General features: G+C 38.3%; 1 protein-coding gene across 1 annotated transcript in view; it reads left to right on the forward strand.

The window, feature by feature from the left end:
- Nucleotides 1–13,850, forward strand: part of DCDC2 (doublecortin domain containing 2) — a 59,628-nt gene that overhangs the window by 26,264 nt on the left and 19,514 nt on the right. Inside the window, exons 5-7 of the mRNA XM_017836955.1 lie at nucleotides 1,589–1,735; nucleotides 2,776–2,830; nucleotides 5,544–5,739. Coding sequence (XP_017692444.1) covers nucleotides 1,589–1,735; nucleotides 2,776–2,830; nucleotides 5,544–5,739 — 398 coding nt within the window. The remainder of the gene's footprint in view (nucleotides 1–1,588; nucleotides 1,736–2,775; nucleotides 2,831–5,543; nucleotides 5,740–13,850) is intronic.

A 13,850-nucleotide genomic window follows, 5' to 3' on the forward strand; every position in this document is an offset into this window, starting at 1 on the left:
TTAATATAAAAAAGACATGGACACACTGGAGCAAGTGCAGCAAAGGGCCATGAAGATGAAGGGGTTGAAGATACTTGTCATGTGAGGAGAGCTGGCACTCTGCGTCCTGAGGTAAAGTCTAAGGGAAATCTTTTGAATGTGTATAAATGCCTGGTGGGAATGAGTGAAGAAGTCAGAGCCAGGCTCTTCTCAGTGGTGCTCAGTGACAGGACAAGAGGCAATAGGCACAAACTCAAGTACAGGAAATTCCTGCACAGAAAAAAAAATAAATATTTGCTGTAAGGGTCATCAAATACTGGAAAATGTTGCCCAGAGAGGCTGTAGAGTCTCTATCCTTGCAGGTATTCAAAAAACATCTGGACACAGTCCAGAGCAACCTACTTTAGTTGCTCTTGCTCTACATGGAGTGGGCAGACTTGATGGTATCCAGAGCTCTTGTTCAACCTCAGTTATTGTGTGATTCCCGGTTCTGTAAATTGCATGGGTTTTTTCTGTGTTTATTCAAGGTTATGCCACCATATGTATCAACTGAAACAGTTTTTTATCTATTAAACATAAATGTTTTGCACGTTATAGGTCAGGGGTGTACTCAAGGTAGGCTCTTGCTATTCTTCCCAAAATGTTTATTGTACAGGTGTATATATCATTTCATGTCTCCTTGCACTGTGTTGAAATTTATGACTAACACATACAGTAGCTCCTGTAGAAGGCTTCTAGAAAGGCATCTAAGACAGCCATTCAATATTCCTGCATGTAAGACTTAAATGAAAGCTGTTATTGTTGGCTTTTAAATGAAATATAAATATTGTTAAGTTTTGGAATATGCTTCATAGGAAAGAGCTAATTTGTTATTGAGTGTTCCCTCTTTACTTATTGTTTTGACTATTCTTAAATCAAATCACAAACTCCACAATGAAGTAAATAATGTGTTGCCACCTGCTTCCACCCATCTCTCCCTGCCAATCCTTGATACTTTTTTTCTTCTCAAACAGAAATCATTGTGGTAAAAATCTACTTGGCATAATAGACATATTATTATTGGTATTATTGATAGGTGCCTAAGACACAGCTTCTTGTTATAATGTAGTGCTGCATTGACTGCTACTTCCAGCCTTACCCCACCAGGTACAGCTGTTTTCCGACCTTCCGATCAATACAATATAAGGGCAATATTATCTCTTTGTTCTGTATTAGGTGAACAGGTCCTTGGTTTTCAGATGTGAATGCTCTGTTCTTCCTAGGGTGCCCAGAGCAAAGATGGAGGGTGGAACTTGGTATGAGGGGTGGTCAGGAACTCATGGAATAGATGCGTTCCAAGGTATCAGGGGAAAGGCATTGAAGACCTTATAAGTACAAGGTCATTTATTTAATTTTAGAAATTCTGAGAGTATTTCATCTATCATACCACTTCATACATCATTAGTTTTATATAAACTGTGATTAAATAATTATTTTGCTCTATTTTTCCTTGGTTTTGGGGGTGCTTTTTTTTTTTTTTTTTGTAGCTACTGACCATTGCATGGCATGCACTGTACTTTATTGGGTTTCATAGCTGGAAATTCAAATTAAGCATTTTCGTATTTTTCAGACTTTACACTTCAGATGGAAAACTTGTTCAGAATGGGTCAGAGCTGGAGAATGGGCAAATTTATGTTGCAGTGGGTAGGGAAAAGTTTAAGAAGTTGCCATATGGTGATCTGCTGTTTAGCAAATCTACAATGAGAAGACCACAGGGGTAAGTTCTAAAAGTGTGTGATATACTTCTCGTGTGTTTGTGTGTGTCAATTTTTTTATGAAGTGCAGCAAAGTACAAAAGATGGGTGAGTTAGTATGGGTGCAAAACCTTATTGGCAACTTCTGGGAAAGTTGAGATAACAAAAACAAAAGCAAAAATGGAAATTCAGAGGACTAATTCATCTCATAAATGTTCCGTGATCATGTATCACAAAATTGGTGTCAGAGAAAGGATTATTTTGACTTGGCTTAAATTATTTTTTTCCTGAAAAAAAAAAAAAGAGCGCAGCTGAATGAGACTAGGTGCTGCTAAAGCAGTTTATATATACTTTTGCTTAGTAATGTTTTGTGGAATATGTACTCCCTTGAGATTGCTTTATGTTTGGGTCTATTTTTTGTAGGCTAGAACAGTGACTTTATAATAGAGTTGTAAACTGCGTGTCTGTTAGGAGAAGCTTACGCTTTTCGTATCTTTGGAAAACATGAAAATTGGGAGCCATTTCTTTGAAATAAATGTAAAGAATGGAACTTTGTCCCATAAACTGGGGTAGTTCAGAGAATTTACCCAAATTCTGCAGATGAACTAGAGTATAATGTATATTTCTTTTTTTTTTTTTTAGTGAGCAACTAGTCGACAGTGTGAATAACTCAAAAGTACTTTGGGAAACAGCATTTGAATTTAGGATAGTGAAAAGTTATGTTCATCAATTATGTAAACAGTTTTGTTGAAATTGCTGGAACTTTTCATTGCAATCGTTGTAGGGAGCATTCACATAGTAATTCACTGAATACTGCTCTATAAATTCACGGTATATAAAATATGCATTGTGGGGAAATGTAATGCACTTGTGTGAATAAGTTAATGGTTATGCATAATAGTCTAGCGAACAAGAATGAGTGATTCTTAGTAAAAACATGCAATGAAAAAAACAATTAGTTTTGTTGCATAGCCATCTTGGTGTTACCTGACTTGATTATTGATACATAGTGTCTATGATGGTGATAGTGTACACAGTTCTAAGATATGGCTTATTTCTGCAGTTCCAAAGCCTCTGTACTACCTCCAATTGTGGGAACTCGAAAGTCTAAAGGCAGCGTAAGTATCAAGTGTCTAATTTTGCTGAATTCTGGAAAATGGAAAATCCCTGTCCTTTGAGTTTTGATTAAATCTGTACAGAAAAAGATCCGGAGCCACCTGGTGGTGTTCTTGATGAATCTGTAGCTATATGCAGTGTCAATTACACTAAAGGAATCAGAGAAAATATTATTGCAATAAAGGCTGCTTTTTTAAATTGTAATAAAACCTTGAATAGCAAAGATCAGCTACTGCCTTGAGGTCTTTCCTATAAACATGATCAGATATATCCGTGTATTTATTTATTTATTTATTCAAGTTATACACCTAGAGGAAAAACACAGAACCTTTTACAAAACATCTTGCAGAAAATCTTGTTATTGCATTCTGAGTCTGAATAAGGCCCTAAACCGGCCTCCAATCTGGCGTGTTTTTTCCTAGGTAACCATTAAATACAGAGCTTCATCCTCCACTGCTTTGTACCCTATATAGCTATTTTTGTTTGTGCAAAATGAGTCATAGAATCAATAAGGGTTGGAAAAGACCTCTAAGATCATCAAGTCCAACCTTTGACCGATCAGCACCACATCAACTAAACCATAGCACGAAGTGCCATGTCCAGTTCTTTCTTGAACGCTTCCAGGAATGGTGACTCCACCACTTCCTTGGGCAGACTGTTCCAGTACTTAATCATCCTTTCAGTAAAGAAATATTTCCTTATGTCCAACCTGAACCTCTCCTGGTGCAGCTTGAGGCAATTTCCTTTTGTCCTGTTGCTAGTTCATTGGGAGAAGAGGCTGACCCTCACCTTACTACAACAAGGGTCCTCTGTGAATTTAAAACAGAGCCAAAAGACAATATAAGTATCTGTTTCCACCAATTCTGTGCAAGTGCAATTTACTGTACAAGTACAAGACAGCAGGGAGTCAGACTTACAGTCTCTCATTAAAATCAGGGTAGTTGATCATGTCCATTCATTGTTTACAAAACAAACAAACAAAAATCCCTGGAGCCACTAAAAAGAAATAAGCAATAAAATATATAAGTGTCTGTTCCATTCTGTTGGAATTCAGTAGAAGATAAAACTTCAGTAAAAAACATACTTTCAAGTGTTGTTTGGTTTTAAAATGTGAGCTTTGAATTTGTAAAAACAACTTATTAACAGTTCTAGCTTCTTGCCTCTTCTCCTATTGCTTAACAACAGGTACAGAAATTTATTTAATATTCAATTCTATTGCATTGGGATTGACACTTGATAAAAAGTGTCAAAACTTAAGGAAACGGGAATATGTACTACTGCTCTTAAATATCTAATGCAGCACTTGAACTGGTATGAATCATGCAATTGTTTGCTTCAATTTGATGTCTACACTTCTTTAATATTATTTCTTGGCAGTAGCAGTCTCCACTTTGAATCTGAAGAGATTTGAATGTTGCCATGTACTCGTTTCTCTTTATAGAGAAAGGATAAGTGGTAGATTTAGATGCTATTGGTAGATAAATGGTAGATCAGATGGTAAAAGCAAGATGGTATTTAAGGAAGATATTTTTGATAGAACTGATTTCTGCTGATTATGTGAAAACTAGAAGAATCACATAAACATGTAGTAGTGTATGCAGAACTTTTAAAGAAATGTGGGATTTTGTTCAGGACTTATTTTTCTGAAAGATTTTAATTCTATATACTGTCACCTCTTAACTTTAGCACTGAGGTGAAAGGAATTGTCCATGACCATTGCAGAATGAAAGGCCTTTCTGGTGTGCAGTTTCTAAAATGGCATGAATTGCTCATGCAGCTACACTAAGTGAAACAATGAAGTAGAATATACTGATCTTTTGTCATTCAGATAAGTCTGTGATAAGGTGAATTGTTCCAGATATCGACAAGGTTTTCTGCCTGACCTGCTTGAGTGTTTTGTTGTTATATGGAGTGTTTTGACAGAACTGGATTAGAAAGAAACTTCTGAGGGGCAATAATGAGGGCGTTCAGTTGGTAAAGTCTTTACACAGCCTAGAACAATACAAACAGCACCCTAAAGGGCTGCTATAGACAGTTCAGTTTTTCCTGATGTTGATTGCGAACAGATCTAGACTGATGAAAAAATGTGCATAAATAATAAAATCCCTGGCTAGAACACCCAGGATCATACATGCATCAAAGCTGTAAAAATAAGGGACAGGTTTCTGGTTCTGTTTCTAGAAGAGCACAGTGGAAGCAGGGGAACTGGCTGATGTCCTTGAAGATGATTCAGAGGTGAGGTGTGCACAAACCCCTTTCTTAGTGTCTACTTGGCAGTCAGTGTTATTGCCACAAAAAGATTGTGATTCTCCTCCAGCTTCTCTTGACACTTAAAATAATGCCCGTCTCATTTAAACAGACAGTGACTTATTAACAACTTGGATACGTTATATCTTGTGACTTTCCACACATGTGGAGGACATATAGCTGTATATAGTATGCGTGTATGCATATATTAATTCTTTTCATTAAATGAAGCATTATTTTCTTCTAATAAATATTTTCTCCTGGGAGTTGTTGAAAAGAATTTAATCAGTCCGATCATACAGTAAGTTGATAAGATAGTTATGCTTTTCTGAATAATTTAAGATATAACTTGAATGTACTGCTTGTAAATTAATATGCTTCTTTAATACCTCATGTCAGTCCTTATTTAAATTAAAAAAATAAACTTTGTAATTTGCATCAGTGATAGTTATGTACAGTTCTTTTCAGGGAAATGATCTGCAATCTAAATCTACTGCTGGGTCCAGTGACCGGGGAGAAACCTGTTCCTCACCTCATCTTCCCAAAGGGAAAGACAAAAAAAGCCAGAATCCAGAGAATTCTGTGTCCAGACGACACTTTCCTAACAACTCTACAGAAGTAAAACAGACAGAAACAGCCTCCGCAGGAGTCCTTCAATATAATGGTCAGTATTGAGATATCTTCAGTTAAAACAGTGAAATAGTAGAATAATATGTTACATAGCTCTTGAATTGTCTATTTACTCTGGTCAACTGAAATTGCAAAAATTTTTTCTGCTTAGGAAATGCACCTGTGATTAACTGCTACATTTCTGGCTTCATTTACATACCATAGGAGGCTGTGTGTGATTTTTAGTATACCTTGGAAGTTAAGATGATATGGTACTATCTTTATGCTTTTCGCAAAGCAAAATAAAAACCATATTTTGGTTGTTTTTCTGCTGTTCTGCCCTGCAAGAAGAAGAATAGGAGCTGGTCTTCTCCAAGGACACCTTGCTGTCCCTGATGATCCCTGGTTAGCTGTCTTGTTTTGTGTAACAAAATGACTGGACCCTGGGGGAATAACGCAAACACAAACTCCAGTTAGTGAATAGCTACTGACACCAGTCATACAGCAGAGCTGCTACTGGTCCTTTCAGAATTTGCCCCCCACTGTGCTGTGACAGCAGTGACAGCAATGTACAAATTTAGTTTCGTACATTGTTTGTCTTATCTTTTGGTGTGATATTCCCCTTCACCCCCATTTTTTTTTTTAAGGGCTAGAAGTCTGACCCCTCACTGTTGCCGTGCTGGGATGGCTATTCTTCCTCATTAGTAATACTTCTAGACACCTGTAATACAGACCAGTTAGTATCTGTCAGAAGAAATAAATTATACTTTCCATAACATTTGAAATTTCTTCTCACTGCTGTCTAAATGTTAATAATCAAGTGTACGATAACAATTCGTGGTCTAAAACTTCAGTATATGTCATCCAACAGCACGGTTTTGTACCTTTGTCTAGAATCACGAGTTGTAAAATTTGAGTCAGGAGCACTTTTGTAAATTTGAGTTTTAAAAGATCAGTGAAATATAGTCTTTTGTAATATAACTGTGTTCTCAGGAGTTAGCTTGTAGAATTTCAGGTTTAGTCTTGATTCAACTACTGTTCAGTCTGGTACAATCAAATACTATTCTAGCTGGTTAGTAATTTTAGCCAATTTTTTTCAGTCAAGTTTTTTTCTTACAAGAACGATGATTATGTTATAATGAAAGTGACTGAAAACATTTGTCTTCTATAGCTCTTGAAACGTGTGAATATATTCTTCTCCTTGAAATTGTCATGGCATGTTCCCAGTTCTTACAGATTGAGTGGTGCACGCTAAAAACATAGGAGGAAGAGACTACCAGAGAAGACCTCTCGGGGACGGTTTTGCATTCTTGGCTTACAATTTTTAAAGGCTCAGAATCGTTTCCTAAGATGCAAACAATGCAGGAAAAGGCTTTTATATTTAGGCTGTTGTCCACCCTCAACTGTTGTTTTCTTTTTTTTCTTTTTTTTTTTTTTAAGACAGGTGAATTGACTGCTGTTGGGGAATATACACGAGTTTAAAATCCATATGTTCTGATCTAGTCTCCTGTTCAGAGTACTGAACTGCTCTGAATCTCTATGTGTGACTAGAAAGATCTAGGTCAGACCTCTCACCTTAAGAATAGCCAAGGCACATAACTTTTTCTGATAGGTATAGTGCCATTATGGTGATCTTCTATATGCTATTTTTTCAGGCCTGAGAGTATTTTTAAGTAAAGTTTCTACAGATGTTTTCTGGAAGTGAACAGCCCCCTCTTGCTGAGAGAAATTCATTCTTTGCCTTTGTCAGACTTACATTGTAATCAGATGTTTCCCATTGCCTTCTTTCATTTCCCAGTTTAGGGAAAAGTCCTAGTAGGAGCAATCGTTTTTCTGTCCTTTCAGCAGGCAGTGACTAAGAGTCAAATCTTACTTACTTTGGTAGATAGACAAATAGAGGGAAATATTTACCTCTTTCTATTCAATGCTACTGCTGCTCCACCTGCTGACAAAAATGGTGACTTGGAAAGTCACCAAGTTTGTTGAAGAAGAGACTGCTTCCTTCTCACTTCAGCTTTTCCATGCTTTGTGAGTCTTGTATAACTAGGAGAAGCTCTTCAAGGCAGCCGATTTTCTAGTTTGAGCTCAAGTGTGTGTTGGGAGAAGCTTTTTGTTTTTCTGTGATCCTCTATTTTTCCTCCGTATATAAAGACCAGCAAGTAAAAGTAGGAATGGGCAGCAGTAGCCTGTAGGGTGTCAGTCTTTTCTGCCAGGTAACAAGTAACAGGACAAGAGGAAACAGTCTCAAGTTGGGTCAGGGGAGGTTTAGATTGGATATGAGGAAAAATTTCTTCACAGAAGGGTTTGTAAAGCATTGGAACAGACTGCCTAGGGAGGTGGTTGAATCACTATCCCTGGAAGTGTTCAAAAAAGTGTGGATATGGCACGCGAGGACGTGGTTTAATAGTGAACATGGTGGTGGTGCTAGGTTGACAGTGGACTTGATGATCTTAAAGGTCTTTTCCAACCTTAAGAATTCTATGATCCTAACTCTTGAGAAATTAAAGGAAAAGGTCTTCTCACTTCTGACCCTGTGTGGGAGCTCCACTGTAGTTAGAACTTAGGTAGCTTGTAGTGAAGTAGTTAAAAGAAAATGCACTACACTGACCACAAATGGTCATCTCCCACAAAGTTGTTGTCTTCTGTGCATTCTCTTCTGATCACACCTCAATATGGAGTGACCTGAAGCACAGGCCAGGCAGGCTGTAAGAGCTGTGAGCTGCCTCTTGCCTACCCAACCCTCAATGTCAAAGATTGTTCTATATTTCTGTCCTTTATTATTTGAAGGAACTGACCTGCTATGTGATTCGTGACAATGTTAAACTTACTGCCAAAGACCTACTATTTTGTGATTTGATAGCCTGTTTTGCTATCAAGTTTGGTTCTTTAATTCTCATTAGCTGAATATTTTTTGCCCATGGGACTATTTGTTGAGTTACATATAGTGCAGGAGCTTGATTAAGTATTTTCTAAATTATAAATTATCTATCTGCAGGTGGGAAGTGGAAGTTCTTAGCTGGTTGACGTACATTTTAGAATGGAGGTAGGCAGTGGAGTAGTCCCCTTCAAAAGCTTTCCCTAGAGAACTTCATCAGTCAAATCAGCTTTATGAGCCCACTGACTACAACTCCGTCAGTGGGGGATCTGAGAAACAAGTAGATGTGTTGAAGTAAGCAAAGCCTGAAACATTCTGCCCTCATCAGCACTGGCATAGAATTTATGGCACATCATAGAAGAGTCAGCTCAGCAGCCTTGAGCTCAGCAGCTTTAGATATGTTATCAGTACTATCACTTGTTGGTTTCTTTATGAGGAACTTTGTCTGCCACATCCTCACCAGTGCCAGTTTTTTTCAGGAAGCATTGTTCTTCACATCCTCAGAATGTTTAGCTTTGGGATTTGAGACCAATCAGGCTTGTCTCAGCAGTCTCCAACACCAAAAGCAATGTGACTCCCCTTCTAGTGTTTTACCCCCACTTTGGCTACCTCTTGTACGCAGCTTTCTCTTCCAGTTATTTGATGATGCTTTTCCTTGAGTCCATGTGGCCCTTTATTAATTTTATCTGACTTCATTTATTTACTTTCCATCCCATCTGTTGGTCTTTTCTCAAGTAATCCTTTCTGCCTGTTTCTGATTCACCAGGTTCTGGAGGTCTGGGTTCAACCTCTGTTTCTTAGTCTTCCTGGTTGACTTTGGGCAATTCCTTGGGCCTAGATACCTTCTGCAGTCAGTGAAACATCTACACAAAGAGAATTGCATGTAATAGGAGAGAGTTCAGCCCTCCTAAGCTGTTCCCACCTCTCTGAAACTTCCTCCATGTGCCTAAAGGGTATGTCAGAGAGCAGCTGTGGAAATACTTGGTTTGCCAAGGCTCTTGTGGAGTCACTGCGTAGGGTCAGAGATGGTGAGTGGGAAGACGAAAGCTCTCTTGGCTTAATTCTCTACCTGGTTATCACAAGCCTTTTGCTTTAATTGGCTTGGGAGGAGGGTGGAGGTAGCATTTTTGTTTGTCTATTTTTCTCTTCCTTTTGTACTCAGCCATGTGTAGCTTTGCAACAGGTATTAAGACATGCTGTGGTTTTGAAGAAAAAATTGTCAAGAGACTGCATCAGCTGTATAACAGGCATCTCTATAAAGTAACTTCATAGCTTGAAACGTTTTCTTTAGACTTTCTTTAGATGGTAAATTGAAGAGATAGCCAATCACCAACCATATGAAGTTCAACTAAGGGAAATGTCAGATTCTGCACCTGAGTCAAGATAACTTTGATTATGTGTATAGACTAGGAAACAAGAGCCTGGAGAGCAGCCCTGCGGAAAGGGACTGGGGGTCCTGGTCGACAGCAAGTTGAATATGAGTCAGCAGTGCCCTGGCAGCCAGGAGGGACAACCCTGTCCTGGGGGGCATCAGGCAAAGCATCACCAGCCAGTTTAGGGAGGGGATTGTCCTGCTTTACTCGGCACTGGTGCAGCCTCACCTTGAATATTGTGTGCAGTTTTGAGCACCGCAATATAAGAAAGACATGAAGCTATTAGAGAGTGTCCGAAGTAGGGCAATGAAGATGGTGAAGGGCCTTGAGGGGAAGCCATGTGAGAAGCAGCTGAGATCACTTGATCTGTTCAGTCTGAAGGAGTCTAAGGGAAGACTTCATTGCAGTCTACAGCTTCCTCATGAGGAAAAGTGGAGGGGCAGGTACCAATTTCTTCAGTCTCATGACCAGTGTCAGGACCCAAGGAAACGGCATGAATCTGAGTCAGGAAATGTTTAGGTTGGATATCAGGAAAAGGTTTTTCATCCAGAGGGTGGTTGAGCACTGGAAGAGGCTCCCGGGGAAGTGGTCACAGCACCAAGCCTGAGTTGAAGTGTTTGGACAATGCTCTCAGGCATGGGGTATGATTCTTGGGGTGTTCTGAGCAGGGTCAGGAGTTGGATTCGATGACCCTGATGGGTCCCTTCCAGCTCAACATATTTGGTGATTCTATTACTTTATTCAAGTCGTAATTCATAAACGTGTAGCTTTCTTTTCGAGTGCTTTTATCACTCTAAGTCATTATGTGAGTGTGAAATACAAATTTTTTTCTGACTAATACAAAGTTATTCTTTTGAATGTATCCATTAAATATATGTCTTGATGCTCTTAAAAAAAAGTTTCTGATGTATTTCTGATGGTTGATTTAAGGGCTATGACTTTTTAAAACAAAAGTATTTTACTGCACAATTGTAGTGTACTTTGTATTAAAATAATGGAAGTGTGATGAGAACTCAACAGAGCAAAGAATGTTGGTTTTTTTACATTTTAAGCATTTTAAGTATTCCTTACGAGTTAATATGAATGATGTGCTGCAAATGTGGAACAAGAATCTTTAATTCAGTTAAAAGGAAAGAAAGCCAACAGGCAAACTTGTTAAAAACTAAAGAATTGTTGTTTAATTCTTAACAAAAATTGAAGTTAATGCTTAAAGATACTGAGCCTCTGGGTTTCAAATACAAATAAGTGGCCATGGCTTACACTGGCAGCCAGACATGCTGTGTGCATGTTTGTACTTATCCTGTGCTTATATGCTTTATTTACATGTATGCTGAGGACCCATCATGCTCCCCTTTGGGCATGAAAGGAGCTTATACCACTAGGACAATATGTTAGGATCCAAAGGGCAGATGAAGGGTACTTCTCTGAGTGTACTGCTTCACCTGTTGTTTTCAGTACTTCTTCATATACTGAAGACCTGTGTTAACATCCAGTCCAGCTTGAAAGGGCAGAATATAGGCTATACAAGCTCTTCCCCTTCTTGTGTGTGCTTTTAGTGCCCTGATGATGAAAATAGCTTAAAAGCTGGTAATGGGGTGTTTTATTTTGAATTAAGACCCTTTTGTTTCACCTGGAGGTGCAGCTTCCCACTTAGGCAGGCAACTAGTACCATACAGTTTTAGGTGAATCTAGTTTAGCTAGATTCAGTTAGCAGAAAGGAGCATTCAGCTTTCTTCCTAGTTTGCTTGTGCCTTTTGAAGACTGCTTCAGATACACGTTTGAGGAACAGAAATTGAGAGGGAACTGTGCAAGTGGTGCTTTTGTCCTCTTACTTCCTTTGCCCAGAAATGCCAAGATGTAGCTTTGCCCTTGCAGGGTGAAGAGGAAAAGCAGGAGCAGGCACAAGCACTTCTCTTGTCTGTCTGTATTACTGGATGTTAGCCAAAGTGCTCCTCAGGCTGATAGCATTCGAAGTCTACGTAGCAATGTCTACAAGATGCTTATTTGCAAAGACTCCAGCTGTAGTGTACTTGGCCTCACCTTTGCCATGTCCATTCAGAAGGCATGAACAGACATTCAGAAAAGGCTGTTTATTTGGAGAGGCTGTTTCAATCTGTTTCCCTGTGGCAACAAAAAAGATGCAGTAAATCCTAAAAGTTTCTTGACTGTGATACACTTTTAGATCCTGCCTGATACTGTAAACTTGTTGAGGGTGAGATGCATCTTGTCTACCTCCCTCAGTATGAGGTTTAGAGGATTAATTCAAGCTGGATTGTCAAGGAGAGACAAGTGTGTCTGGAGATGCCTATTCTCTCAGTTGACAGTGAAATTAGAAATGTGGTTTAGACCAGATGCTGAAGTATTGGATGTATCATGCATATAATTGCTGCCTTGAATTATGACATTTTCAGGTTCATTTTAGAGTGAGGAGTCTTATTCTGAAGTGGAAAACTAGAAGTCAACTCCAGTAACACAGTGATAATGATGGCTCCCAAGTACTGTTTTGATTAATACAGCTCCACTGTCTATTCTGAAGGCTCGTTGCAGTTCCTCAGTTTGATTTGCAGATTTATTCCAAACAACTCCTTCAAATTCAAAGATTTTGGATTGGGTAAGGGAAGCACTTATCACCGTCTTAGGAATTTTTTTTTTTAATTATTATTTTATTTTTTACTGATGGACAGTGAAAAAGACTTTTGACATTTTAGTTGGCTGCATTTGGCTGTCACTGATAAGGGATTAATTTCTTTTAATCTGAAGCCAATAAACCGCACAGGGAGTTTACACAAGCACATTTTGGGGTGTATGAAAATAGATACAGAGAAAATATTCATAATAAAGAATGTACCCTGTATTCTTTGCTGTCCTTTTCCCCGCCAATTTAGCAGTTATGTGGAATCTTCTCTCTTTTGAGTGCTAGACTGTTTGAAAGTGATTGTTTCCTGGGTATTAACATCTGAAGAATTACGCATATAGTGTATTTAAAGCTTAACTTAATCTTCCAACTGAGTTTAGTTTGGCTAACTGTGTATATACTTTGAATTTACTTTTTTTATGCACTGAGAAGTTCACCAGCATGCCATTCATATTACAACCGATCTGTGTCATAATCCTCTTAAATCAAGATGATTAAAGAATTTCTTAGAGTTGAAAGCTCTTTGTGCAAGATTTAAATTCACCGTTTCTTAGTGCAAATCCAGTAGACTGTGAGCTGATGCTTTGGGTTTTGTAACATATAAGGCATACTATTAATGTTATGATTGGGCTCTCATTGCATTGGTAGAAACCTTAATAACATGGAATATATTGTATTTAATAGTAATTGCAACTAAAAATGTGAGGTTTAGAGCTTAGACTAGTGCAGCTGGTTCAGCAGAATTTGTGTGTATGAAAGTGACACCAAAGGTACATCTAATTATCAGCAGTTTGGTTTAAGCTTTAAAAAAACCCAAACAAACCACCATAAAAGCCCAAACCTATTAATTTTTTTGCTTGAGTAGCATCCTGTATAGAGTATACCTAGGAAGTTGAATAGGAAATTCAGGAGTGTAGCAGAAAATTCTTGGAGTGTAGTACCCTCTTTTAAAGCCTGTTCCATTCAAATACAATGGTTTGGTTGTGGTCTCATGGCTTGTGAAGTAACTCCCCACACAAAGCATAGAACAAGTTCTAGAGATCATAGGCTGTAAAGTTTGCGTTTTCGCTGTGATTTGGAAGTCATATACTGGACATAAGCTGAGTCACTCCACAGTTTTTCAGATCTATTTTTGGGTATTATGAGATCTTAGAAGTTAGCAGTCATTTCAATTTCCTGGTTTTGTTATTACCTAAAAAAAAAAAGAAGAAAAATGCCAACCCATATTTAAAGGTAAAGCTGCACAGAATATCAGATATGGCAACACTCTTGCTCTGAATTGC

This window comes from Lepidothrix coronata, unplaced genomic scaffold (assembly GCF_001604755.1).
Source record: "Lepidothrix coronata isolate B3197 unplaced genomic scaffold, Lepidothrix_coronata-1.0 Scaffold289, whole genome shotgun sequence".
In the NCBI taxonomy this organism is placed as follows: Eukaryota; Metazoa; Chordata; class Aves; order Passeriformes; family Pipridae; genus Lepidothrix; species Lepidothrix coronata.